This window comes from Monomorium pharaonis, chromosome 3 (genome assembly GCF_013373865.1).
Source record: "Monomorium pharaonis isolate MP-MQ-018 chromosome 3, ASM1337386v2, whole genome shotgun sequence".
Taxonomy (NCBI): Eukaryota; Metazoa; Arthropoda; class Insecta; order Hymenoptera; family Formicidae; genus Monomorium; species Monomorium pharaonis.
The window spans coordinates 14,243,455-14,269,851 of record NC_050469.1 but is presented as its reverse complement, the minus strand read 5'-3'; the positions used below and the strand labels follow the sequence as shown (position 1 = coordinate 14,269,851).

At 37.6% G+C, this 26,397-nt stretch overlaps 1 protein-coding gene across 1 annotated transcript; it reads left to right on the top strand.

Annotated features, from left to right (window-relative positions):
* The first annotated feature begins 1,905 nt into the window (after positions 1 to 1,905).
* On the top strand, positions 1,906 to 25,047 carry LOC105833330 (mucin-19). The gene is made up of 19 exons (XM_036284399.1): positions 1,906 to 2,747; positions 2,879 to 3,058; positions 6,579 to 6,706; positions 6,838 to 6,933; positions 7,111 to 7,298; positions 7,434 to 7,980; positions 8,052 to 8,333; positions 8,431 to 8,861; positions 8,962 to 9,220; positions 9,300 to 9,521; positions 9,618 to 9,843; positions 9,944 to 10,140; positions 10,217 to 10,618; positions 11,386 to 11,724; positions 11,800 to 17,526; positions 17,748 to 18,022; positions 18,902 to 19,058; positions 24,531 to 24,680; positions 24,764 to 25,047. The coding sequence occupies exons 1-19, from the start codon at positions 2,638 to 2,640 to the stop codon at positions 24,913 to 24,915; spliced, it is 10,068 nt and encodes a 3,355-aa protein (XP_036140292.1). The 5' UTR covers positions 1,906 to 2,637; the 3' UTR covers positions 24,916 to 25,047.
* Positions 25,048 to 26,397: the final 1,350 nt, after the last annotated feature.

The following is a 26,397-nucleotide window of genomic DNA, read 5'->3' as shown; positions in this document are numbered from 1 at the left end:
ACGTGCCTGTTAGTTATAATTTCCCACTCAACAATGTAATTGTAATATAACACGTGTGTTATATTACAATTACATTGTTGAGTGAGAAATTATAACTAACAGGCACGTTACATGTAACTTTGTGTTTGCTGGGTTCTTTGCAGCAAAATAGCTGTACAGCCAAATAGCAGCAACAACATATTCGCAGCCGTTTTACAGCTATACATTCGCTATTTTAGTAAATAAATTAATAAGGCATAAAAATAATTTAATAAATAAATATTTTGAATATATAAATTAAGATTTAAAAATATAAATTAATTAAATTAAATTTTAATTTTAAAAATTGTTAAAAAAAAAATTTATTCAACTAGGATTGAACTTGGAATCTTCGCCTTATTAAATTGAGATAAAAAAAATTAATGTATATTATTAATTAATAACTGTAAATTACTACAACTTATACTATACAAATAATAATATTAACGCAGACGCAAATTTCTAAGTACGCTAATTACAGATCTACACACAGAGCCTTACGTACTAATTTTCAAGTCTTATAAATAACGTATGGATCCGCTTAACCATCGCTGATACATGCTAGATGTAATATAAAATTGATAATCATGCTACTTTTTACTTTCGCTTTGGAATAAAATTTCAGCCAAATTACAGCTATTTTGGTTATAATTTAGCTTTTACCAATGAACATGCTAATCGCGCGCAAGTGTGATAAACGTCTCATGTTCCACTCTCACTGCGTCTCACATGGCGTACATGTAAACATGCCAATCATAGTATAATCTTCAAAAATTGATTTTTGCTGTGTAATAAACTTAACCCAAGTAACACAGTCTACCGCCTATATTAGCTGCGACAGGAAAAAAAGTGATTAGTATAACCTCCCAGCTTGGTTTACAGGTATTTGGCAACAAATGGTATTTTGCTGGATGTTTAGCTGCGAAAGTGCATAACAGCTAATAAAAAAGTCAAAATACTGCAACAGCTATTTTGATAGCTATGAAGTCGTTGTGACAGAAACTAAAAAAGCAAAATATAGCCACAGCTATTTTAACTATATTAATAGCTGTATAATTGTTGTGACAGCTATTAATATAGTTAAAATAGCTGTGGCTATATTTTGCTTTTTTAGTTTCTGTCACAACGACTTCATAGCTATCAAAATAGCTGAAATAGCTGTTGCAGTATTTTGACTTTTCTATTAGCTGTTAAAGCGCTTTCGCAGCTAAACATCCAGCAAAATAGCATTTGCAGCCAAATATCTGTAAACAAAGCTGGAAGGATGTTATACCAACCACGTTTTTGCTGTCGCAGCTAATATAGATAGACTGTGTTACTTGGGATGTCTGTTTAATGCTGCATAATCTCATTTTTATTATTTAATATATTTTGGAAATAAAAATATTCTTAAAGGAAGAATATTCTTTTGTGTACAGGTTTGGAAGATTGCGCTGCAAGAAGAATTCAATCTCACACATTTGAGTGATATATCTAGTGACGCTTACTTTAAAATATGGCATTCGAGATATTCCGAACCAGGGCAATTAAAAATTGCTAAAGATGATCGAATAACATCAAATATGTTAAATTGTTTACTGACGAATTTCAAAGCGGGAAATAGATCTGTGCTTAATTGAAAGACTAAAAGTGTCACCGACGATACAAAAAACTGAATGCGCTGTTTATTCGAAGGCTAGTTTCAACAGTTTATTCTCTGATTGTCAAAAGAAATTGTACAAAGATAAAAAAATAGAATTTTATATTTGTAATATTTTTTCTTTATATGATTATTTAAACATTAAAAGATATAACGTTGGCAAATAAGTATATTAAATATGATTTATATGACCTATAATTTAATTTACGCGAAGCAAAAAGAGGAGTGGGCGTCGATATGAAAATCAAGTTGAAATTATATTTAATGATGTAATCACTATGTACATAATTAATCTGTTCTGAGTAATTCATTAATTAAAAATAATTGATAAAATTTCCTTTGTTGCTACATTTCATCGAACTAATTAAAGACTCATTAATATCTAGAAAAAGTGATAAGATAATAACATTCTCAAAACGTTTTCAAGCATACCTATCGCAACTCTTAAATGATTATGGTATTACCGATAAAAGCAATTATACATCCGATATTATTCAGGAATATTCTATTTTTATTAGACTTTAATTTATGTTATATTTATTGTTATTTTGTATAATTTGAAAACCTGCACGTAAATTTAGAAATGCTCCAAAAATGTGTCTCTAGAGACAAGGAACTTATTTATTAAAGATAATGACAATTTTGTTGAATGTAATAATTGTTCTAAACACTTTTTTATGATACTCATTTCTTTATACTATATATATATATATTTGTTACAGATACACTCAATGTGATTAATTAAATATATAAATAAATATGTACGTCTGATACACGACTGGTTGACCGACATTTTTCATCTTTCTCGTTTATCAATTGCAACTTGAGTTTATCAGTTATCCGTTTCCTTCTAGAGGTAGATATATAAAAAAACTATACTTTGATTTGCGTTTTTTTTTAAGTGTTACTTAGCCCAAGCACCTCATCAAAATCACGAATGTAAAATTTTTTCTGATACAAAGTTACATTGCATTGGTACTATGGTACCATTGCAGATACTTGGACGTTCGTTCATATTGATTGTTGTTGCGAGCAGCGTAATTCAAGGATATGGATATTCAAAAGATATAGACGCACAAGTAGCAAAAGGGTTAGTATATTGTAAAAACTGAAGTTTTTTTATAATATTATGAATAATTACATTTTGTTTTTCTTATGGAACAAGCTATATGTATTTTTTAAAAATCTATTTTTACAAATTTTTTTTTGTTTATGTATTAGGAAGGACATATTGAACGATTTAACGGATTCAACGATTGGTGCTTTCTACAATGTGGAAAAAAGCAAAAAAAGAAAGTTCGAAGACTGTTTTTGTGAAAGTTGTACAGATAAACCAGATAAACCTGTAAATGTTGAACTAAATTGTTTACCTTCGAATGGGCCTCATAAAGGATATAAAAGGTGAAATGAAGTTAACACACACACACACACACACACACACACAACACACATTATACATTTTAATTCTTTAAGGGATGGTGGGTAGTATACTTCCTATTTCATTTTCTTTAGTTTTTTTGATATAACTGAGGTCTGTTACATCGTATAATCGTGAAATAAACTGTTCTATACTTGTTAACGAGAGGTTTATAACTATTAAAATCCAATGTACAAGTCACCATAGAATCTTGCTGAAATCCGGCTTAAATTCATGAAATTCGACTAAAATTCGTGAAATCCATGAAATCTGCCTGAAATCATGTTAAAATCTTTGAAATTCGACTAAATCTTCTGAAATCTGAATTGAAATCATTAAAATCGAATTGAAATCCTAATAAAATTCTATAAAATCCGGGCCTACACAAATTATTTTTATTATTCTCGAAGATATTCTGCGAGATCTTTTTGGACTCTGTTTGTAAAACATTTATTTTGCGCGCCCTGCAAGACGTTGTGTCAAGACTGTTATGCTAATGTACTTTGCTGACACGAACGATTACTTCGCTCAGCACGAACGATACCCGGTTTCCGACAGTGTAGTGTCGTTGTGAGTTATAAATCACATGAACGAGTGTACATCTGTGAAGTCAGCATTGATTAACAAAAAGGTTAGTTAGGTTATATACCGCATTACAGCTGGTCTATTTATTATTTAGGCTAAAAAACCATAGTTTAAGTTAAAAGATTTTGATTTTATTTATAAACTACAGGACAAAATTAAAGGAACAAAAATTTAAAGTAGCGCCATGTTCGTAAAAGTTGAGCAAAAAATCTGAATTTTTTATATAATATAGCTTAAAGTGTTGACTTGACCCCTGCAAAATCTCCCCGCTGTGGGTCCAGAAGTTTCGGAGTTATGCCTCTCGAAGCAACTCTCGGTCAAAAACAAAAGTTGCAAGGTTGTAACTTGGAAAGGACAGGACAATCTGATGCGAAAAACGAACCAGAAAAATTCGGAAATGGGTTAAGCTGGTTCTGTAGATATCGCTCAGAGTGTCTTTGGTACGCTCTGATAGCCCCCTCTTCTTTCAACCCTTATTTGCAACCCCTTAGGACTGACAGTGGTGACAGCGTTTTGCGTCGCGTCTGTCCAACCGAGGACAACTCTCTAGCACGGCTCGGCTTTAAAACCGTTATATGTCGAAGATCTCACCTTTCTATGACCCTTACCATCCCGCGAGGGTGGGTTGGGCAACCACTCCTAACACTAATTAGCACCCGCAGGTGCTTCCATGCTTCCGAAAAATTCGGAAATGGGCCGAATCGCACTTGTAGAAGTCTTTGGCCCTCCCAAGCGTTAACGCTTCTTTTACATTTCATTGTTCCAATTTACGCTTCGTAGAATGTTTGTTAACGCTTCTATTACTCTCCCTTTACATTCGACTTACGCTCCGATTTTACATTTTCACCAGGGACTGTGCTCACAATCCCTAAAAAATTAAACTCTGTAATAAAAAAGGGAAAAGACAGCCTTAAACATATGCAAAAGACTAACATTTTGTTTACCGCATCGATTGTAAGAATTGCAATGTAATGTACATTGGCCAAACGAAGCGACATTTAAAAACGCGCATAAATGAACATAGAAAAAATATTTAAAAACACGAATCATGTCATTCGGTGGTAAACATATACTTATTTAGTTCTCCTCTTTACTGCACTTGTTGTTCTCATCTATTATTATTGTATTTTTTATTGACAGTGTAATTAAGGGCATTAACTTATTCTACTTGATAAGAGTCTAAAACAAGGACCGAAACGTCGTAGTTTCTGCAATAAAAATTTGCCAGTTTGGTCGACTACATTCAATTCATTTTTATTTATTAATTTATTACTGTGACGAAAAATTTCCAACAAAGTATTATTGACCTTAAGCAAATGTTTAGTAAATATTTAAAAAAGAATTTGTTTAAACGTTAAATAAATGTTTATTAAATAATAAAAGAATATTTTTTTTAATGTAAAATAAACATTTTTTTCATGAGAAAAAGGGGATTTGTCCTATTATTTAAATGTTTTTAAAATATTTTTACAAATGTTTCTTAAACATTAAAAAAAATATTTTTCAAACATTATTGTGCTCATTGGGATATTGTGTGTGTTCACTATGCCATCACGTGTGCGTAATCACTGTACCATCACACGTGTAATCACACGTAATGGCATAGTGCGACCTTCTATGCGCTCACGTATGCGAAAATCACTTCGTGAAGCGAGCATGATGCGTTCGTGCATGCACGGTGTGATAATCACGTCATAACATGACCCCGCACGAATTGTTATCTGGGTTGCATCAATCATGCATTTTGCAATTGTTATCAAACAATCGTTTGATAAAAACAATGATGAAAAATGCTCTTTTTTCACGATAAATTCATTCTAGAAGTCTCTTGAATGTAAATTAACTTTCAGACCATAATTTTAGATTCTAGAGATGACGAACTAATTGTAAGTCATATTAAGTTGAAGTTGCAGAAAGTATTTGTTACTATTTTGTATTTAACAAAATATATTGTAAAAATGCTGTTTTCAGCATATGAAATTAATTCATTCACTTAATTTATAAGTCAATTGTATAGAATGTCGTACTTAATGGTTATTTGGGTTGCTGATTATGAAAATGATCTGAAAAATGTAAAATTCAAAATAGCGGTTACAAAATAACGAATAAAATTTCAAGAATATAATTCCAGGAATTTTTTAATCGAAAACTATGTATTTTAGCGAAAAAACCAAAGAGATCTTTTTTATTATCAAATTTTGTGAAGAATATGGCTATATTTTTTTTATTCCCGAATATTGAATTTTTAAGGGCAGAATTCATAGATCGATTTTATTCAAAATTCATCTTAAGTACGATCTTGAGATATCAATACTGTTATTTGATTATTGGTTAAGCTGGCCGGGTCTACCTATTGTAAAGCCTTAAGTAAAGCCTTCGGCACACAATACGATTTTTAGATCATGCTAGCACGCATAGGAGGCGTCTTACGATTGCGTTATGATTAGTAATATAATCATTTGAGCCAATCAGGACACGTAGTAAGATGGCGCGATCTAGCATGAAAAATCGTATCGTGTGCCGAAGGCTTAAGTCTTAAGTCTGCTCGTGGCTAGACTTAAGATTCTTGAACTTAAGATCGTTTAACGTCCGCCATATTAAATCTGTCATTTTTAATTTTTAAATTTTGACCTCAGATTCAGTTTCAGCATAGACAAGATCTATCCGACATAATTATTAGAAAATATGAACTCCTTAAAGAGTTAACTTGCATCTAAATTACTTACAGTAATTGATAAATTAATTATTGAGTTTTCTTGCAAAATTTGCAATTTTGAATTTTTTAATATTAGGATTATTTTATTGTTTATTACATTACATAATTATATTAAATTAAATTATGACATAATTTAATGAATAGAAGTTCATATAAAATATACAAAAAAAAATATATTAAATGAAACAATTTTTTGATTATAGTTGTAACGCAAGTTGCAGTACGCCGGGTTACCAATTTCCGAACGGCGCATCTCATCTCAGGATTACTTGTGTTGATAAGAAATGGAAAATCGAAAATACCGAGGAGAAACACATACCACCTTGTGAACGTGTGTAGCAAAAACAAATTTAGATTTAGTCTCTAATTGTCTACACGACCATCAAATCTCAACAAAATATTAAATAGCCATGTAAAATTGGGCATGCGTAACATATACTTAATATGATTGTATTTCTGCAGCCGCGTGTGATCCCCCCTGCCAAAATGGTGGAAATTGTGAGCAAATAAATGTATGTAAATGTCCCCCGGATTATCGGGGACCTCAATGTCAATACCGTAAGTAAAGAATCGTTTTTATAATCCGTAGGTCTTTCTATAGTATATACGCAAAATAGACTTTATTAAATAAGTTTGTTATGTGTTATACATATATGTAAATAAAATAAATATAAATTAATATTTGTGTAAATAGATTAAATATAAATTATCTGATTAATAATGTATGGATGGCAGCTGCCGATGCTTGTGATTCTAAGAAACTCCACTTCAATGGCGCATATTATTGCCGAGATTTCAATGATACATATTCTTGTGAGCTGTATTGTCCGGACGAAATGATATTTGAATTCCCACCTTCCTCGGTTTATAATTGCTCCTATGACAAAGGGATCTTCAAACCGCAACCCATACCGCAATGCAAGGTCGAGAATAACATTTGTTAATTTAAAATTATTAAAGTGAAAATGATTCGACATGATTAATTTGCAAAATCCTTACAGATTTCCTTCATTGCAAACCTTAAATTTAATATTAGCATAAATCGCATAACATTTCAGAGTCGACCAAAATCGAAGACGTGCTTCACCTGGAACGGCGTGCATTATAAAACCTTTGACGACAAAATCTACAGCTTTGACAGCAACTGTTCACACACACTTCTTCAGGGTACGCAAGAATGGGACGGCGTTTTTACAATCATAGCGTCGAATGATCCAGGCTGTAGAATTGGATCGAATTGCTCGAAAATTGTGAAATTATTTGTCTATGACAGCAATTATGTACTCACCAACAACGAGGCGGGTATGCCAATATTTTTCAACGATAATCGATCGTTGCCGATACCGATATACTTGCCTGGATTGCACGTGGACAAGTCCGCGCATTTTATTCTTGTCTCCCTCGACTTATGGGGCATAAAGTTGAAATGGAACGGTGCCATGCAACTCGAGATCGAGGCTTCTTCCGAAAGTTTGTGGAACAGAACGGCCGGTCTGTGCGGTACTATGAACGAGAATCCGAACGACGAATTTTTAACAAAGGAAGGAAGTTATACTAAAAACGTACTGTCATTAGCGAATTCCTGGATCGTTGAAAGTTTCGAAGGTGATGATAATAACAATTAGATTTTTGGTTTGCACAAATAACATTCTAATAGTTACTATTTTATTTTGTAGAGCTATGCAATGAAACACGTACACGACACGCATGCGAATCGAGTGAATTTGACAAAGATGGCAAACAGTTCTGCAACAAGTTGTTCTCCAGCCACAAATTCAAGGCTTGCGCTGGCACGTTCAATTTTTCTGAACTGATTGATGCATGCTCGTGGGATTATTGCGCGTGCGAGCATGATGACAAGAGAAAATGTACTTGTAACACTGTGGATGTTTACGTTCGTCAATGCGCTTACAAAGAAATTGCGCGATTAACCGCGTGGAGAGACAATGATACTTGTCGTAAGTCAATTAAAAATTTATTTAAATACATTTCTTTTTGTTCGCGTAAAACATATTGGGAATTGTTTTATTTAATTTCTAAACAAATTATTTTTAGCGATTACCTGCAAAAATGGACGTGTGTATATGTCATGCGGACCAAAGGTAGAAATGTCTTGCTCTTCCGGTATCAAAGCAATATGCAAGAGTTCCGAGTGCGAGGAAGGCTGTTTCTGTCCGGAAGGCAAATTGGAGCACCAAGGTAAATGCATCTCCCCGGAGGAATGCCCGTGCAAATTAAGGGGTAAACTGTTTGACCCGGGCAGTAACGTATCGAAGGGCTGCAACAATTGTACGTGTGATTCCGGCAAGTGGAAATGCACACAGATACGATGCGGCGCTAGATGTACCGTCTTGAGCGATGCACATTACACTACATTCGACGGCAAGCATTACGACTTCACAGAAAAGTGCAGCTATTATTTAATGAAGGGAGAAAATTATACGATCAAAAGTGAAAACGTTAACTGTTCCCGAACGATATCCAAGGTCAGAAAACTTTCTTGCTAAACAACATTTATTAATTTTATAAATTGTTACTTATTTCCTCATCTATTAGACATCCTTAATTAATTATAATTTATTTTAGGACGGCTTTCCTTCTGCAGATTCCCCGTCGTGTGTCAAGACTGTTACACTCACTTTCGGAGATACCTCTATAAAGTTGAACCAGAATCGTCCAATTACAATAAATAATGACGAGATAACAAAATTCCCGAAATCGTTTAATAATGTCCGAATACAAAATGCTAGCAGTATATTCGTGGTGATTTATCTACCAAATGGCTTAGCAGTATGGTGGGATGGTGTATCGCGTGTTTACATTAATGCTCCTGTTGAATTTTATGGTAAACTTTTGTTTCTTATTATTATAGTGAGAATGTTATCGTACTTTCAAAGAATATTTCTGATTAAACCACGATTTAGATCAAACAAAAGGACTTTGCGGGACGTTTAACGAAAATCAAAAGGATGATTTTATAACGCCTGATGGTGATATTGAACCTGTGGCAGTTGCTTTTGCTAATAAATGGGAGAGTGAATATTGCGTCGACAAGTCTGAGACGAAAAATCCCTGCGAGCTAAATCCTGAAAGGCGAACGACTGCGAAAGAATACTGCTCCAAGATACATAGTGATATTTTCACAAGTACTTATATAATTTTTTGCAAATTGTATTACAATTTTTTATATCTATATAGCATAATGTGTTTCAAGTAATCTTATCATTTTTCTGTTATTTTAGGTTGCCATTGTTATGTTGATCCAACAGAATTTTACCAAGACTGCATGTACGACATGTGTGCATGTAACACTGACATAAAATCGTGTCTCTGCCCCATATTAGCGGCATATGCAAAAGACTGCGCGGCGTTAGGCGTTGAACTTCCATGGCGTACCAAAATCGACGAATGTAAAATTTCTTGCAGCAGAGGACAGACCTATCAAATTTGTGGAAACAGTTGCACGAGGTAGCATGCTGTCAATGCATTTGTTGCACATGTCAAATGTCAAGTTGCTTTTTAAATCACATTGTTTCTTTTTTCTATTCCGCTTTATTTATTGACGCAGATCGTGCGCAGACATTTCATTTCATCCGGACTGCAAGCCGGAATGCGTGGAAGGTTGCAATTGTCCAAAAGACCAAACGTTAAACGAGGACAGCAAGTGCATTCCAATCGCTGAGTGTCCTTGTGTTCACGCAGGCAACAAATACGAACCTCAAGAAGTTCGTCTGGGCAACAAGGGAGAAGAATGCTTTTGCGTAGGTCGGTGTCTGAAACGCAAGTTTGTTTTTGGCAGTGAATTTGTAATACAGAATTCTATTTTTTACTGCTCTTACAGATGGTGTATGGAAATGCCGGCGGTCAGACTTAAGGCCCATAAGTTGGCTTTCAAATTTTCCGAATCAGTGGCCGTATAATTTTTCGATTCGTTATACCGACGCGGATCAGTTGTGCCAAGCTGGCAAGCATCTGGAAGTGACGAATTGCGAGCCAGTAAAGCACAGAACTTGCAGCAATATGCATATACAAAATGAACAAACACCGTCAATATGCACGCCCGGTTGCATCTGCAAATCAGGATACGTTTTAGACACGCCGAATGGTATTTGCGTTAAAAAGGAGGATTGCCCCTGTCATCATGGCGGAAAGAGCTACAAACAGGGTTCAGTTATACAAGCCGAGTGTAATACTTGCACGTGCGAAAGCACTAAGTGGAAGTGCACTGATATAACTTGCGCAGGTAATGTTTCTTCTACAACTCACTAATTAATTATGATATTTTTATTATTTTTCTTATATGCTTTATTCCTCAGTTTCTTTGCTATTAATGGCAAGTGTATTATATTTCAAGAGACACGGTAATGGCTCACACCAAGTGAGAGCGCAGCGAGACCGACCGTGTTTTTTTACGCGAGTACGTGACTTGTAGTAAAATATTTATTTGTAATATTTGTACAAATAATTATTTATAAAAGTAGATGTTCTAGTTTGTATGAACATCCATTTTTATAATTGACGCATTTCCTTTATATTATTACTTTTGTAGAAAAAATAATTTTTTGTTCTTTTTGGGTATAATTAATATTTGTAAAAGTAGATGTTCTAGTTTGTATGAACATCTATTTTTGTAATTGGCGCATTTCCGTTATATCATTACTTTTTGTAGAGAAAATACATTTTTTGTTCTTTTTGGGGAAAAGATTATTTTATTAAAATTTTATACAGTAGTGCCAAATTAAAATTATTTTGTATATATATATTACTTAGGTTAAATTTGACACACTTAGTATATAATACTTAGGTTGAACCATCTAAAAATATATATCACTTAGGTTAAATTTGATTAAAAGTTTTATCTTGAATTTGTAATTTTTTCCTTATATTACTTAGGTTGAACCATCCAATAATTTTTTTGCTTAAAGGAAAAACCAAACACTTGGCGCCTTTTTTTACCTTTTTTTATATATTACACCATATTATTCTGCTAAAATAATATCCTTTTCGCAGGAGTCTGTTCTGTATGGGGCGATTCGCATTATAAAACATTCGATGGTAAAATGTACGATTTCCAAGGTGTATGCGACTATGTTCTGGTGAAAAGTGAGTTGAATGAGAAAGACTGTTTCGAGGTCTCGATTCAGAACGTACCTTGTGGTACAAGTGGAGTTGCATGCTCGAAATCGATCAAACTCACGATTGGCAGCGGTGAGCAGCAGGAAGAGCTTATTTTAACAAAAGGGAAAAAGCTACCTAAAGGACCTTTTAAGAGATTATCGATAAGGATCGTTGATCTCTTCGTATTTGTTGATGTACTAGATTTAGAATTGGTATTACAATGGGACAAAGGTAAGAACTATGCACAAATTACTTGAGTATAAAATATTAAGACTCTTAAAAAAATTCTTAATGATGATCGTTTAGGTACCAGAGTCTATGTGAGATTAAATTTGAGATGGAAAAGTCACACAATGGGTCTATGTGGCGATTACAATGACAACTCCGAGGACGATTTCAAGACTCCGTCTGGCGGAATATCCGAAGCTTCCGTCAATCTATTTGCAGACTCATGGAAGAAAGATGCGTCCTGTCCCGAACCGAAGAACGTGCATCCCTGCGAGCAACATCCCGAACGTAAACTGTGGTCAATACAGCAGAGCAATATGCTGAAATCATCGTTGTTTTCGTCATGCCACTCAGAAGTGGAAGTCGAGCCGTACTTGCGTAACTGCATTTTCGATACGTGCAGCTGCGACATCGGTGGCGACTGCGAATGCCTGTGCACGGCACTAGCCGCGTACGCGCACGAATGCAACGTGCGAGGTGTTCCTGTGAAATGGCGAACGCAACAACTTTGCCCTTTACAATGCGACGAAAAAAACAGCACATATTCACCTTGCGTCTCGACCTGTCCGCGCGAAACGTGTGATAATTTTAGAATTCTGAGAAACTATTCACTGTGTGCAAATGATACGTGTGTGGAGGGTTGCCAATTACAATCTTGTCCCAAGGGTGAAGTTTATGAAGACGCCAGTTACACAAAATGTATTCCCGAAAAAAACTGCAAAAACGGCAGTACTACAACTGGCACGACCGCTGGTACCAGTCCTGGTTCCACCGCCGGCAGTACCACAGCTGCCTCCACTGCTGGTACCACCCGTAGCTTCACCACCGGCAATACTACAGCTGGCACCACCACTGTTACAAGCCCTAGCTCCACCGCTGGTAGTACTACAGCTGGCTCCACCGCTGGTACCACCTCTGGCTCCACCACCGGCAGTACTACAGCTGGCTCCACCGTTGGTACCAGCCCTAGTTCCACCGCCGGCAGTACCACAGCTGGCACCACTCTTGGCTCCACCGCTGGTACCAGCCCTAGTTCCACCGCTGGCAGTACCACAGCTGGCACCACTCTTGGCTCCACCGCTGGTACTACCCCTGGCTCCACAACCGGCAGTACTACAGCTGGCTCCACCGTTGGTACCAGCCCTAGTTCCACCGCCGGCAGTACCACAGCAAACACCACTCTTGGCTCCACCGCTGGTACCAGCCCTAGTTCCACCGCCGGCAGTACCACAGCAAACACCACTCTTGGCTCCACCGCTGGTACCAGCCCTAGTTCCACCGCTGGCAGTACCACAACTGGCACCACTCTTGGCTCCACCGCTGCTACCAGCCCTAGCTCCACCACCGGTAGTACTACAGCTGGCTCCACCGCTGGTACCACCTCTGGCTCCACCACCGGCAGTACTACAGCTGGCTCCACCGTTGGTACCAGCCCTAGTTCCACCGCCGGCAGTACCACAGCTGGCACCACTCTTGGCTCCACCGCTGGTACCACCTCTGGCTCCACCACCAGCAGTACTACAGCTGGCTCCACCGCTAGTACCAGCCCTAGCTCCACCGCCGGCAGTACCACAGCTGGCACCACTTTTGGCTCCACCGCTGGTACCAGCCCTAGTTCCACCGCCGGCAGTACCACAGCTGGCACCACTTTTGGTCCCACCGCTGGTACCACCTCTGGCTCCACCACTGGCAGTACTACAGCTGGCTCCACCGCTGGTACCAGCCCTAGCTCCACCGCCGGCAGTACTACAGCTGGCACCACTTTTGGCCCCACCGCTGGTACCACCTCTGGCTCCACCACCGGCAGTACTACAGCTGGCTCCACCGTTGGTACTAGCCCTAGTTCCACCATCGGCAGTACTACAGCTGGCTCCACCGCTGGTACCAGCCCTAGCTCCACCGCCGGCAGTACTACAGCTGGCACCACTCTTGGCTCCACCGCTGGTACCACCCCTGGCTCCACCACCGGCAGTACTACAGCTGGCACCACTTTTGGTCTCACCGCTGGTACCACCTCTGGCTCCACCACTGGCAGTACTACAGCTGGCTCCACCGCTGGTACCAGCCCTAGCTCCACCGCCGGCAGTACCACAGCTGGCACCACTCTTGGCTCCACCGCTGGTACCACCTCTGGCTCCACCACCAGCAGTACTACAGCTGGCTCCACCGCTAGTACCAGCCCTAGCTCCACCGCCGGCAGTACCACAGCTGGCACCACTCTTGGCTCCACCGCTGGTACCAGCCCTAGTTCCACCGCTGGCAGTACCACAGCTGGCACCACTCTTGGCTCCACCGCTGGTACCACCTCTGGCTCCACCACCAGCAGTACTACAGCTGGCTCCACCGCTAGTACCAGCCCTAGCTCCACCGCTGGTAGTACTACAGCTGGCTCCACCGCTGGTACCACCTCTGGCTCCACCACCGGCAGTACTACAGCTGGCTCCACCGTTGGTACCAGCCCTAGTTCCACCGCCGGCAGTACCACAGCTGGCACCACTCTTGGCTCCACCGCTGGTACCAGCCCTAGTTCCACCGCTGGCAGTACCACAGCTGGCACCACTCTTGGCTCCACCGCTGGTACTACCCCTGGCTCCACAACCGGCAGTACTACAGCTGGCTCCACCGTTGGTACTAGCCCTAGCTCCACCGCCGGCAGTACCACAGCTGGCACCACTCTTGGCTCCACCGCTGGTACCACCTCTGGCTCTACCACCGGCAGTACTACAGCTGGCACCACTTTTAGTCCCACCGCTGGTACCACCTCTGGCTCCACCACTGGCAGTACTACAGCTGGCTCCACCGCTGGTACCAGCCCTAGCTCCACCGCCGGCAGTACTACAGCTGGCACCACTTTTGGTCCCACCGCTGGCACCACTTTTGGCCCCACCGCTGGTACCACCTCTGGCTCCACCACCGGCAGTACTACAGCTGGCTCCACCGTTGGTACCAGGCCTAGTTCCACCATCGGCAGTACTACAGCTGGCTCCACCGCTGGTACCAGCCCTAGTTCCACCGCCGGCAGTACCACAGCTGGCACCACTCTTGGCCCCACCGCTGGTACCACCTCTGGTTCCACCACCGGCAGTTCTACAGCTGGCTCCACCGCTGGTACCAGCCCTAGCTCCACCGCCGGCAGTACCACAGCTGGCACCACTTTTGGCTCCACCACTGGTACCACCTCTGGTTCCACCACCGGCAGTTCTACAGCTGGCTCCACCGCTGGTACCAGCCCTAGCTCCACCGCCGGCAGTACTACAGCTGGCACCACTTTTGGCTCCACCGCTGGTACCACCCCTGGCTCCACCACCGGCAGTACTACAGCTGGCACCACTTTTGGTCTCACCGCTGGTACCACCTCTGGCTCCACCACTGGCAGTACTACAGCTGGCTCCACCGCTGGTACCAGCCCTAGCTCCACCGCCGGCAGTACCACAGCTGGCACCACTCTTGGCTCCACCGCTGGTACCACCTCTGGCTCCACCACCAGCAGTACTACAGCTGGCTCCACCGCTAGTACCAGCCCTAGCTCCACCGCCGGCAGTACCACAGCTGGCACCACTCTTGGCTCCACCGCTGGTACCAGCCCTAGTTCCACCGCTGGCAGTACCACAGCTGGCACCACTCTTGGCTCCACCGCTGGTACTACCCCTGGCTCCACAACCGGCAGTACTACAGCTGGCTCCACCGCTGGTACTAGCCCTAGCTCCACCGCCGGCAGTACCACAGCTGGCACCACTCTTGGCTCCACCGCTGGTACCACCTCTGGCTCTACCACCGGCAGTACTACAGCTGGCACCACTTTTAGTCCCACCGCTGGTACCACCTCTGGCTCCACCACTGGCAGTACTACAGCTGGCTCCACCGCTGGTACCAGCCCTAGCTCCACCGCCGGCAGTACTACAGCTGGCACCACTTTTGGTCCCACCGCTGGCACCACTTTTGGCCCCACCGCTGGTACCACCTCTGGCTCCACCACCGGCAGTACTACAGCTGGCTCCACCGTTGGTACCAGCCCTAGTTCCACCATCGGCAGTACTACAGCTGGCTCCACCGCTGGTACCAGCCCTAGTTCCACCGCCGGCACTACCACAGCTGGCACCACTCTTGGCCCCACCGCTGGTACCACCCCTGGCTCCACCACCGGCAGTACTACAGCTGGCACCACTTTTGGCCCCACCACTGGCAGTACTACAGCTGGCTCGACCGCTGGTACCAGCCCTAGCTCCACCGCCGGCAGTACTACAGCTGGCACCACTTTTGGTCCCACCGCTGGCACCACTTTTGGCCCCACCGCTGGTACCACCTCTGGCTCCACCACCGGCAGTACTACAACTGGCTCCACCGCTGGTACCAGCCCTAGCTCCACCGCCGGCAGTACCACAGCTGGCACCACTTTTGGTTCCACCACTGGTACCACCTCTGGTTCCACCACCGGCAGTTCTACAGCTGGCTCCACCGCTGGTACCAGCCCTAGCTCCACCGCCGGCAGTACTACAGCTGGCACCACTCTTGGCTCCACCGCTGGTACCACCCCTGGCTCCACCACCGGCAGTACTACAGCTGGCACCACTTTTGGTCTCACCGCTGGTACCACCTCTGGCTCCACCACTGGCAGTACTACAGCTGGCTCCACCGCTGGTACCAGCCCTAGCTCCACCGCCGGCAGTACTACAGCTGGCACCACTTTTGGCCCCACCGCTGGTACCACCTCTGGCTCCACCACTGGCAGTACTACAGCTGGCTCTACCGCTGGTACCAGCCCTAGCTCCACCGCCGGCAGTACTACAGCTGGCACCACTTTTGGCCCCACCGCTGGCACCACTTTTGGCCCCACCGCTGGTACCACCTCTGGCTCCACCACCGGCAGTACTACAGCTGGCTCCACCGCTGGTACCAGCCCTAGCTCCACCGCCGGCAGTACCACAGCTGGCACCACTCTTGGCTCCACCACTGGTACCACCCCTGGTTCCACCACCGGCAGTTCTACAGCTGGCTCCACCGCTGGTACCAGCCCTAGCTCCACCGCCGGCAGTACCACAGCTGGCACCACCGTTGCTACCAGCCCTAGTTCCACAACCGGCAGTACTACAGCTGGCTCCACCGCTGGTACCAGCCCTAGCTCCACCGCCGGCAGTACCACAGCTGGCACCACTCTTGGCTCCACCGCTGGTACCACCCCTGGCTTCACCACCGGCAGTACTACAGCTGGCACCACCCCTGCTACCAGCCCTAGCTCCACCGCCGGCAGTACTACAGCTGGCACCACCGCTGCTACCAGCCCTAGTTCCACCACCGGAAGTACTACAGCTGGCACCACCTCTGGTACCACCATTGGCTCCACCACCGGCAATACCACAGCTGGCACCACCGCTGCTACCACCCCTGGCTCCACCACCGGCAGTACTACAGCTAGCACTACTACTGCTACCACTCCTATTGCTACCACCTCTTCTCCAACTACATGCATAAGTGGTTGGAGCAAGTGGATTGACGAGCATCAACCCGCAAAAAAAAAAAATATATTTGTGGAAGTCGAGCTGTTGCCTAATTCAATTGATCTCAACAACACAGAGGGACTCGGAGTTTGCGACGAGAAGGATATGATTAAGATAGAATGTAAACCTGTCGAACACATAGATAAAAAAAAGATTCTGAATCCGAAAGTGGAGTGTAGCTTGAAGTGTGGCTGGTCCTGCAAATCGTACAAACCTTATACTTGCGTGGACTATAAGATTAGAGTATATTGTCACTGCCACGAATCTATGCACCACAAAAACGTAACAGAGAGCACCACGGAGATCAGTGGTATAGTTTTTTTTGTAGTGTTTAGTTATTTGTATAATTTTGTTAAATACATACAAATATTGAAGAATATTGTAATATTTTTAATGTAATTTAAAATCACAAATTTGTTTCGAAAATTATCATTTTTAACAATAAGTATTTTTATCATAAAAATATATAAGTTTTAATAAAATTAAAATGTTGACTTTATTGTTAATTTTGTTAATTTATGTTTGCAATAGTGCCGCCAAAAGACGTTTGTTTTTATACTTATGACAAAAAAAAACCACAAGCAGAGAAAAAAATTGGTGAAAAATGGAACGATGGTAAATGCAAAACATGCATTTGCGAGAACTCGATTTATGGTCCTAGGACAAGTTGTGTGCTTGAGAAATGTCCAAATATTACTGCATGTCCTGACCATGACTATTATGTAATGAAAAAAGAAGTGTTGAATAATCAATGTTGTCCAATCTATGAGCGTATTGCCTGTAAATGGAAGCACGATATATACGATGTAAGAAAAAGTGTACTAATGTGATGTCCCTTACGGAAAAAACACTCTAATTTTGAGATTTACACTCAAAATTGAGTGTTAATACTCGATTTTGGGAGTTTAGTCCCAAATTAAGGTGTATACGCTCAAATCTTGAGTATTTACACTAAAGATTGAGTGTTTATACTCGAACATTGAGTGTGTACACCCAATGATTGAGTGTTTATACCAAAGTTTGGATTTAAATATTAAATATTTGAAAGTATACTCTCAACATTTGAATATGACACTCAATAAATGAGTGTATACTTCCAACATAAAGTGTGAACACTGAAACGTTGGGGATGTGCACTCAACATCTATCGGTTGAAGGTATACACTTAATATTGGGTGTACACTCTCAAACATTGGATTAGAAAAAGTTAAATAAAAACAAAAGCAAGAAAAGCAAGTTCAACCAAGATTAAAATCAATCTGCATTGGTAGAAATGGACATAAAACGAATATCTAAAATAAACATTCAACTATAGAGTGTTCAGCTGACTTTGAGTATTAATTTGAGTATTACTTTTAACTTGGATGTTTGCAATCTAATTGAGTGTTAATTCAGTTTTATTTTTAAATTTAGGATTAACATTGAAATTAATACTCAATTAGATGGCGAATATTCAAGTTGAGAGTAATAACACTCTAATTAAAAGTAAATTAAAGAGCGAACACTCAAGTTGAGTGTTTAAACTGAATTGAGTGTTTACCTTTTGTCCCAAGTTATACTCAACTTGAGTATTTTTTTAAGTGTTATTTTTAGTGTTTTTTCCGTAAGGAGTATATCATATCATAATTATATCATTTTTTAATATTATTAAAATATAACATTTATATTATTTTATAATACCATAGGTTGGCGAAAATTGGACGCCCAATGCTAAAAATGCTTGTCTCACAATGCGCTGTATCAATGATTCAGGTATTATTCAGATATTAAATGAGGTCCAAGTATACCATAACGCATGTTTGACGTATAATTACAAACATCCAAATATCAATCAGGCTAATGGTAAGTACAAAAGAATAAGAACAAGTTTTGTTTATTTATCTCAATGAACACAATAGTGTTTGAAAAAATTTTTTTTTAATTTTTGAGAAACGTTTTCTACAACATTTTAAAAACATTTAAATAATGGGATAAATTACGTTTATTTCATTTTAAAAAATGTTTATATTTTACATTAAAAAAATATTCTTTTATTATTTAATAAACATTTATTTAACGTTTAAACAAATTCTTTTTTAAATATTTACTGAACATTTGCTTAATGTTTTAAGAGCAAAAAATTGGTTGCATTATTCAATCATTTTGATAATTGTTGTATTTAATTGTAACATAAATATTAACCCTTTAACGCTCAAATGCACAAGATTTTTTCGTAAACTTTAGAACCTAGACCTTGCAAAAACTTTTTATCAAATAGTACTTTTTTAGGAGGTTTTGAATGTGCTCTTTTGTATGCCGCCGCGAAAAATTGAAAAAAATGTCAACAACATCGAGTTTCTGAGTTTTTTTTTCAAAAAAGACACGATTTTTTTAGATTAAAATTTTTTAAAAGGTGGATTTTCTTTATTGTAACGGTTTGGATTAGGATCGAAACTGCATAAAGCGTGCACTTTTTAGTTGTACTTGAAGACTATGCAGCGTAAAAATTTTTTCTAACATGGCGGATCAAATATGGCCGCTTAAATGTCAGAAATTTTGGAAATTCCCATTTTTTACGATTTTTTCTATTCAAACAATCGTGATTCAATTTACTAATGCTCATTAATCATTTAAAAACGTTTGATCATATTAGTTTGTACCATGAAAAGTGAAATCTATTATGGCGGTTCCAAAATGGCGGCTAGGATTAGCGAAAACACCGAGAAAAGTAGTATAATTCATTGTTTTTTATATTTCCATGTACTAATGTGACTGGAGAGTACAAAAGCAACTTTGTACACTGTATGCGAGTGTGTGTGTACGTACATCCAATTCAACAAATAATTATAAGTGAAAATTAATGACATTACTAACTTCTAAATCCTTTGCCAATAATTTTGATGTCATAATTATCGATTTTCACCGTGTGGAGGTGGACAATTATTGAAAATTTTTTTTTTGTTTTTTTTATATTTTATTAATTTGTTTATAATTTTGCATATTTTTATTTTTTAGTTACAAAAATTTTTTTTCTTGTAATTGAATTTAATGATTCTTGAAACATGTCTTACAAAAATATAAATAACAAAGTTTACAAAATTTATTTGTTCTTTATATTTTTTTGTTGAACAGTATTTTTGAGAGCTAACTAATTTGGTTCCGTGTTTTTTTATGAATTTAATCACGTGGTATATAATAAATGAAGTACCACACTAAAACGTTAGCTGTCCATATTTTACAACCGATATTTAGTAATCACATGCAATGTTTAGCTACGACAAGCCAGCGATGCTAGTTCAGATGCTCACGCCAACAGGCTGCGCAAACGGTAGATCTACTGTCTTTTTCCGTTTCCACAAGGTAATTTATATTTTTATAAGACATGTTTCGAGAGTAGTTAGATTTAATTACAAAGAAAAAAATTTTTTAACTGACAAATAGAAATATGAAAAATTATAAAAAAATAAATAAAATATTAAAAAATACAAAAAAAAACAAAAAGATTCTCAATAATCGTCCACCTTCACGCTGTGAGAATTGGTAACTCTGACATAGAAGTCATTGGCAAAGATTTAGAAGTCAGTAATATCATCAGTTTTTATTTATAATTATTTCCTGAATTAAATGTATGTACACACACACACACCCAGATAACAAAATGTCTGCACAGTGACTGCACAGTGCTTGCACGCGTGCTTAATAATCGTCACAGTATGACTGCACAGCACCATGCAGATGCGTCCTCCTTTGAGACTCATATCGCTCACACACGTAAGTGCCGTACGCGTGCGAGCGATAGGAGGCTCATGTGAGTGTTCTAACTGATTGTGAGACTCATATTGCATACATGCGGCATTCACGCGAGTAATATGAGCTTTGAGTGTTAAATAATAAAATAATAAAAATAATAAACATTTTTCGAACAAGCGAGCGAGAGAGAGAGAGAGAGAGAAGGAGAGAGAGAGAGAGAGAGAGAGAGAGAGAGAGAGAGAGAGAGAGAGAGAGAGAGAGAGAGAGAGAGAGAGAGAGAGAGAGAGAGAGATAGGGAGAGACAGACAGACAGACAGACAGACAGACAGAGAGGGGGGGGGGGGGGAGAGAGAGAGAGAGAGAGAGAGAGAGAGAGAGAGAGAGAGAGAGAGAGAGAGAGAGAGAGAGAGAGAGAGAGAGAGAGAGAGAGAGATCGTAAAATTTAATCATTGCGTTATTTTGTCCTGAATATTTATCTAATGTAATATATTCTTACAGACTTATTAGAAAATAAGAATAATGTGAACGATATTTTAATCCGATGATATTTTTATTAAGAAGAAACGGGAAATAGCTGAGTTAAAAATCAAATTATTTTTCTACTATGTATTAAATTGAATTAAATTATACATATATTGAATATATATTACTTTGTGTTAAGAACGAAAAAGAAATACAAAATAAAGATAAATATAATACTTATTTACAGGTACGTAACTAACAAGGGAACGGTCGGGGCTATCCTTTACCGACTTTTATGGGCATTGGATATTTTCTAGAGCATTAAAAAAGTTCAGAGACACGTATTTTTTTATCGGCTTATCTTGAGGTTTAGTGTTTTAACGCCTATAAAAAACGTATTTTTTCATTTTTAACAAATATCTTTTAAAATATGAGGTATGTGAAAAAATGTTTTATACAAAAGTTTTATAGTATTTTATACTCTTTGCAATAGTGTATTCAATTCTTTTAAAAATGTCAAATTTTCATTTTTGTTTTTTTTCTAGGGGTTAAAACAACCCCTAAAACTCGAGATAAGCTGATAGAAAATACGGATTTTTTTCTTTTGATGCTCTACAACATATCCAAGGCTAACAAAATCGGTGAGGAACAGCCCCAACCGTTCTCTTATTGTAAATACAGATAAACAAAATAATTTTAAAAAGTTATAAAGTTAATTATTGAAAATGTGAAAAATATTAATCTCTTTAAACTTAGATTATTTTATATGTATATAAAATTAAAAGATTGTAAAATGTAAAAAAAATGTAAAAATTAACAAAGTTCAATATTTCTTGAAAGCTTTACAAATTTACACATTTTACAAATTTTCTGAAAATATCAAAATTTAAGAAACTTTTAACATTATGACCATTTTGAAAATGTTTGCATTTTTTATTTTATTGAGATTTTACATCAGCTAAATATTAATTTTGAACGTTTTTGGAATTTTTTATTATTTTTATTCTTTTTTGTATTTTTATTCTAATTACATTTTATGAATGATTTTAATTTTAATTTTATTTTAATTAGTTTTTATAATTTCAGGATAAATATGTTTCAATTATTTACACGCAATGTGTTGTTTTGAAAATTTTTTGCAATAATCAAAAGGAACTTATTATTTTTTGTCAATTTAGCAACGTTCTTTTTTGACTGTAAACTGTAAAAAATTTTCAAAGCGATGACGTATATACTGACTCAATAATTAAAATATAAATATTCTAAAATTAAGAAAACTAATTAAAATTAAATTACAATAAAAATTATTAATCAAATGTAATTTTATAAAATTAAAATGCATAATAGAAGAAAAAATTATGAAAATCCTAAAAGTGTTCAAAATGTTCATTTTACACACACACACACACACACACACACACACACACACACACACACCGTACGCGCGCGTATGTATGCATAATATAAATAAATAAATATAAATGTAAAAAATATCTAAATATAAATGTTGTCAGTTAAATTAGAAAATCTTAGAATTTCATCGGAATTATAATCCGATGGAATTATAGTCCGATGGAATTATAAAATTTTCTAATTTAGCCAACGATTTATTAATATTATTAAAAAATATATAATTATATTGTTGGCTAAATTGCTTTTATATAAAGTATATATATATTATATATATGTATATAAACTTTATATAAAAGCAAGCCCTATATATCAATCATATATGGCTGTTCAGTGCCATTTTTTACCCCGTCACGTAATGAACACAACGTGATTGCGTTGTTGCATACACGTGTGAATATCACATTGTGCGGATGACATATATGAGTCCGTACGAATAATGTTTTCATTCGTACTGTGATAAATACAATCATACATAAGGAAGTACAATCATACAGTGAAATCTTTTTTCGATCACTCATATACCTTCTCAAGCATGACTGTATAGTGCCACCTTCCACGCACATACACGTGTCGCCATCACATCGTGAAGACAATATGATTGTGGTATTGCACGCACGTGTGACAATCACACCGTGAGGGTGACGTGAGCCCTCACAATTTGTTATCTCACAGTTGCTTTTGTATGCCCCAATTACATTAGTACATAAAAATATACAAAAAACTACGAATTATACTACTTTTTTCGGTGTTTTTTTTAATCCTAACCATCATATTGAAAGCGCCATATTGGATTTTACTTTTTAGGGTACAAACTAATATGGTCAAACGTTTCTAACGATAAATGATTAATGAGCATTAGTAAATCGAATTACGATTGTTTGAATAGAAAAAATTGTAAAAATTTAAGATTTACAAAATTTCGGACATTTAGGCGGCCATATTCAATACATATATTTAGAAAAAAATTTTGCGCCGCATAATCTTCAAGTACAATTAAAAAGTGCACGCTTTATGCAGTTCCGATTCTAATCCAAACCCGTTACGATAAAGAAAATTCACTTTTTAAAAAATTTTACTAAAAAAAATCGTGCCTTTTTTGAAAAAAAGCTTAGACACTCGATGTTGTTGACATTTTTTTCAATTTTTTGCAGCGGCATTCGAAAGAGCATACTCGAAACATCCTAAAAAAGTACTATTTGGTAAAAAGTTTGTCCGTTTTATACAAAGTCTACGCCGTCAAAATTTACGAAAAAGTTTTGTGCATTTGAGCTAAAGGGTTAAATCACTATTAAATCAATATTTTTTAAAATATTATTTTAAACAATTTTTTAAATTTAAAATAAAAATTACATAAATATTAAATAAATATTACTTAAATAATTTTCTTAAATTATTATTTTTAATACAAAATTAATAATTTATAAATATTAAATAAACGTTAAATAAACGTTTTATAAATATTTTTTTCTAATTTATTATTTGAAATAAATAATTAATGTAAATAAATAATAAATATAAATCAAATGTTTAATAAATATTAAATAAATTATACAATAAACGCTAATAATATAAAAATAATTAAAAATAAATATTTAAAAAACGTTTAAAAAGTATTGTGTGCTCATTGGGATACTGTCTGAAATATGCATGTTTTTATTATTCTTGAACAATTAATCAATTTAGTCTTCATCAATAATAATTATTCCTCAGAAGCATGCAAGACAGTTCTTATGGATCCAAACAGTACTGTAGGTATGCTGGTTGTAAATCATTCATTACATGGAAAATGTAAAAACGTGAATGCTATTAAGAGTATTAAATGCAGTGGCTCATGCCAATTCTCAACATTTTTGAACAGTGGTAATAATCAAATTAAGATATTTAAATTATATTTTGTTACAATGTTAATTTGATTCTTAGCATATTTTTCTATTCTTATATAGAAAACGAGAATCAAGTGAATGATCGTCAATGCTGTCAAGTGAAAGAATATATGAGAATCACGGTTACTTTGAAATGCGAAGACGGTAAAACATTACGCAAAAAGATGCCAATACCACGTTCTTGTTCTTGCCAAAGTTGTATTAGACATTAAAAATAAAAATAAGAAGACAAAAATCAAAGATTAATGAAAATTTTGTGCTGACTTGATTACATTTACTCTTATACTTATGTGTTTTTGATTTAATTATATTTGTATTCAATAAAAGATTCCTAGCTATATCAATATTATATATATATTAATATACAGTAGACGCTCGATAACTTTTCATTCGATTACTTTCGATCTAAGCTGTTTCCCCTTCACACATACTACCCAGTGAACACAGTAATATAGCAGCAGTGTAACAGCAATGTAACCGAATATAACAGCTGGTTACGTTACTCTGAAATTACACGTAACTTACATGTAAGTTACAATTTCCGACTCAGCAATATAACATGTTATAATTACATGTTATCTAACCGTTACACAACAGTTACAAAGAAAAATAAAATAAAATAAAAATTTCATTTTTTTTAAATTATTTTTATCAACAGCACATACTACATTTAGAATAAATTTTTATTAATTAATTAAATTTAAATTATGTAATTTTTTATTTTATTCTTACTTGTCGCTGCTAGGTTTGAACTCGGGACCTTAGGATGACGAACCTTGTACTCTACCTGCTACGCCAATTTGACTCATCGATATGGTTACTTGTTATTGTCTACATATACTTATATGTTATAAACTGACGCAACTATATTATTTTTTATAAAAGCAATTAAATTTTGCAAAACATGTTAAAAATAAATAGCATTAATTTATTTACTTATTAATTTCATTGTTAAATTTATCTTTTTCCATAACCTTAATAATTTGATGGAAATTGCGATCTATTTAGCACTAATCTTTGAAGCGTTCAAATGATTAATTAGATGGTTAACTATATAAATCGTAATTCTAAGAAAAATTGAATAGTATACATTTATTATTCTGTTTTTGTTAAGCACATAATGAATTTCGATTTTGTGCATTTTTTGTGCGCAGTAATTGTAGACAAACTGTTATTTTTGAAAACATTCCCATACAGCACAAAGCTCCGATTAAGCTCCCAGGGAGTTCATTTTGCTGAGCTCCCGAGAAGCTTACAAAATTCGACAAAACAAGCTCCCAGGGAGTTCATTTTGCTGAGCTCCCGAGAAGCTTACAAAATTTGACAAAACAAGCTCCCAAAGAGTTCATTTTGCTGAGCTCCCGAGAAGCTTACAAAATTTGACAGAACAAGCTCCCAGGGAGTTCATTTTGCTGAGCTCCCGGGGAGCTTACAAAATTCGACAAAACAAGCTCCCAAGGAGTTCATTTTGCTGAGCTCCCGAGAAGCTTACAAAATTTGACAGAACAAGCTCCCAGGGAGTTCATTTTGCTGAGCTCCCGAGAAGCTTACAAAATTTGACAGAACAAGCTCCCAGGGAGTTCATTTTGCTGAGTTCCCGGGGAGCTTACAAAATTCGACAAAACAAGCTCCCAAGGAGTTTATTTTGCTGAGCTCCCGAGAAGCTTACAAAATTTGACAGAACAAGCTCCCAG

Bases quoted from the DNA above. Each gene is read 5' to 3' on its own strand.
- LOC105833330 (XM_036284399.1), top strand. From the start codon at position 2,638: ATGGTACCATTGCAGATACTTGGACGTTCGTTCATATTGATTGTTGTT. The intron at 10,619-11,385 runs GTAATGTTTCTT...TCCTTTTCGCAG, and splicing joins CACTGATATAACTTGCGCAG to GAGTCTGTTCTGTATGGGGC. The intron at 24,681-24,763 runs GTAATAATCAAA...ATTCTTATATAG, and splicing joins CTCAACATTTTTGAACAGTG to AAAACGAGAATCAAGTGAAT.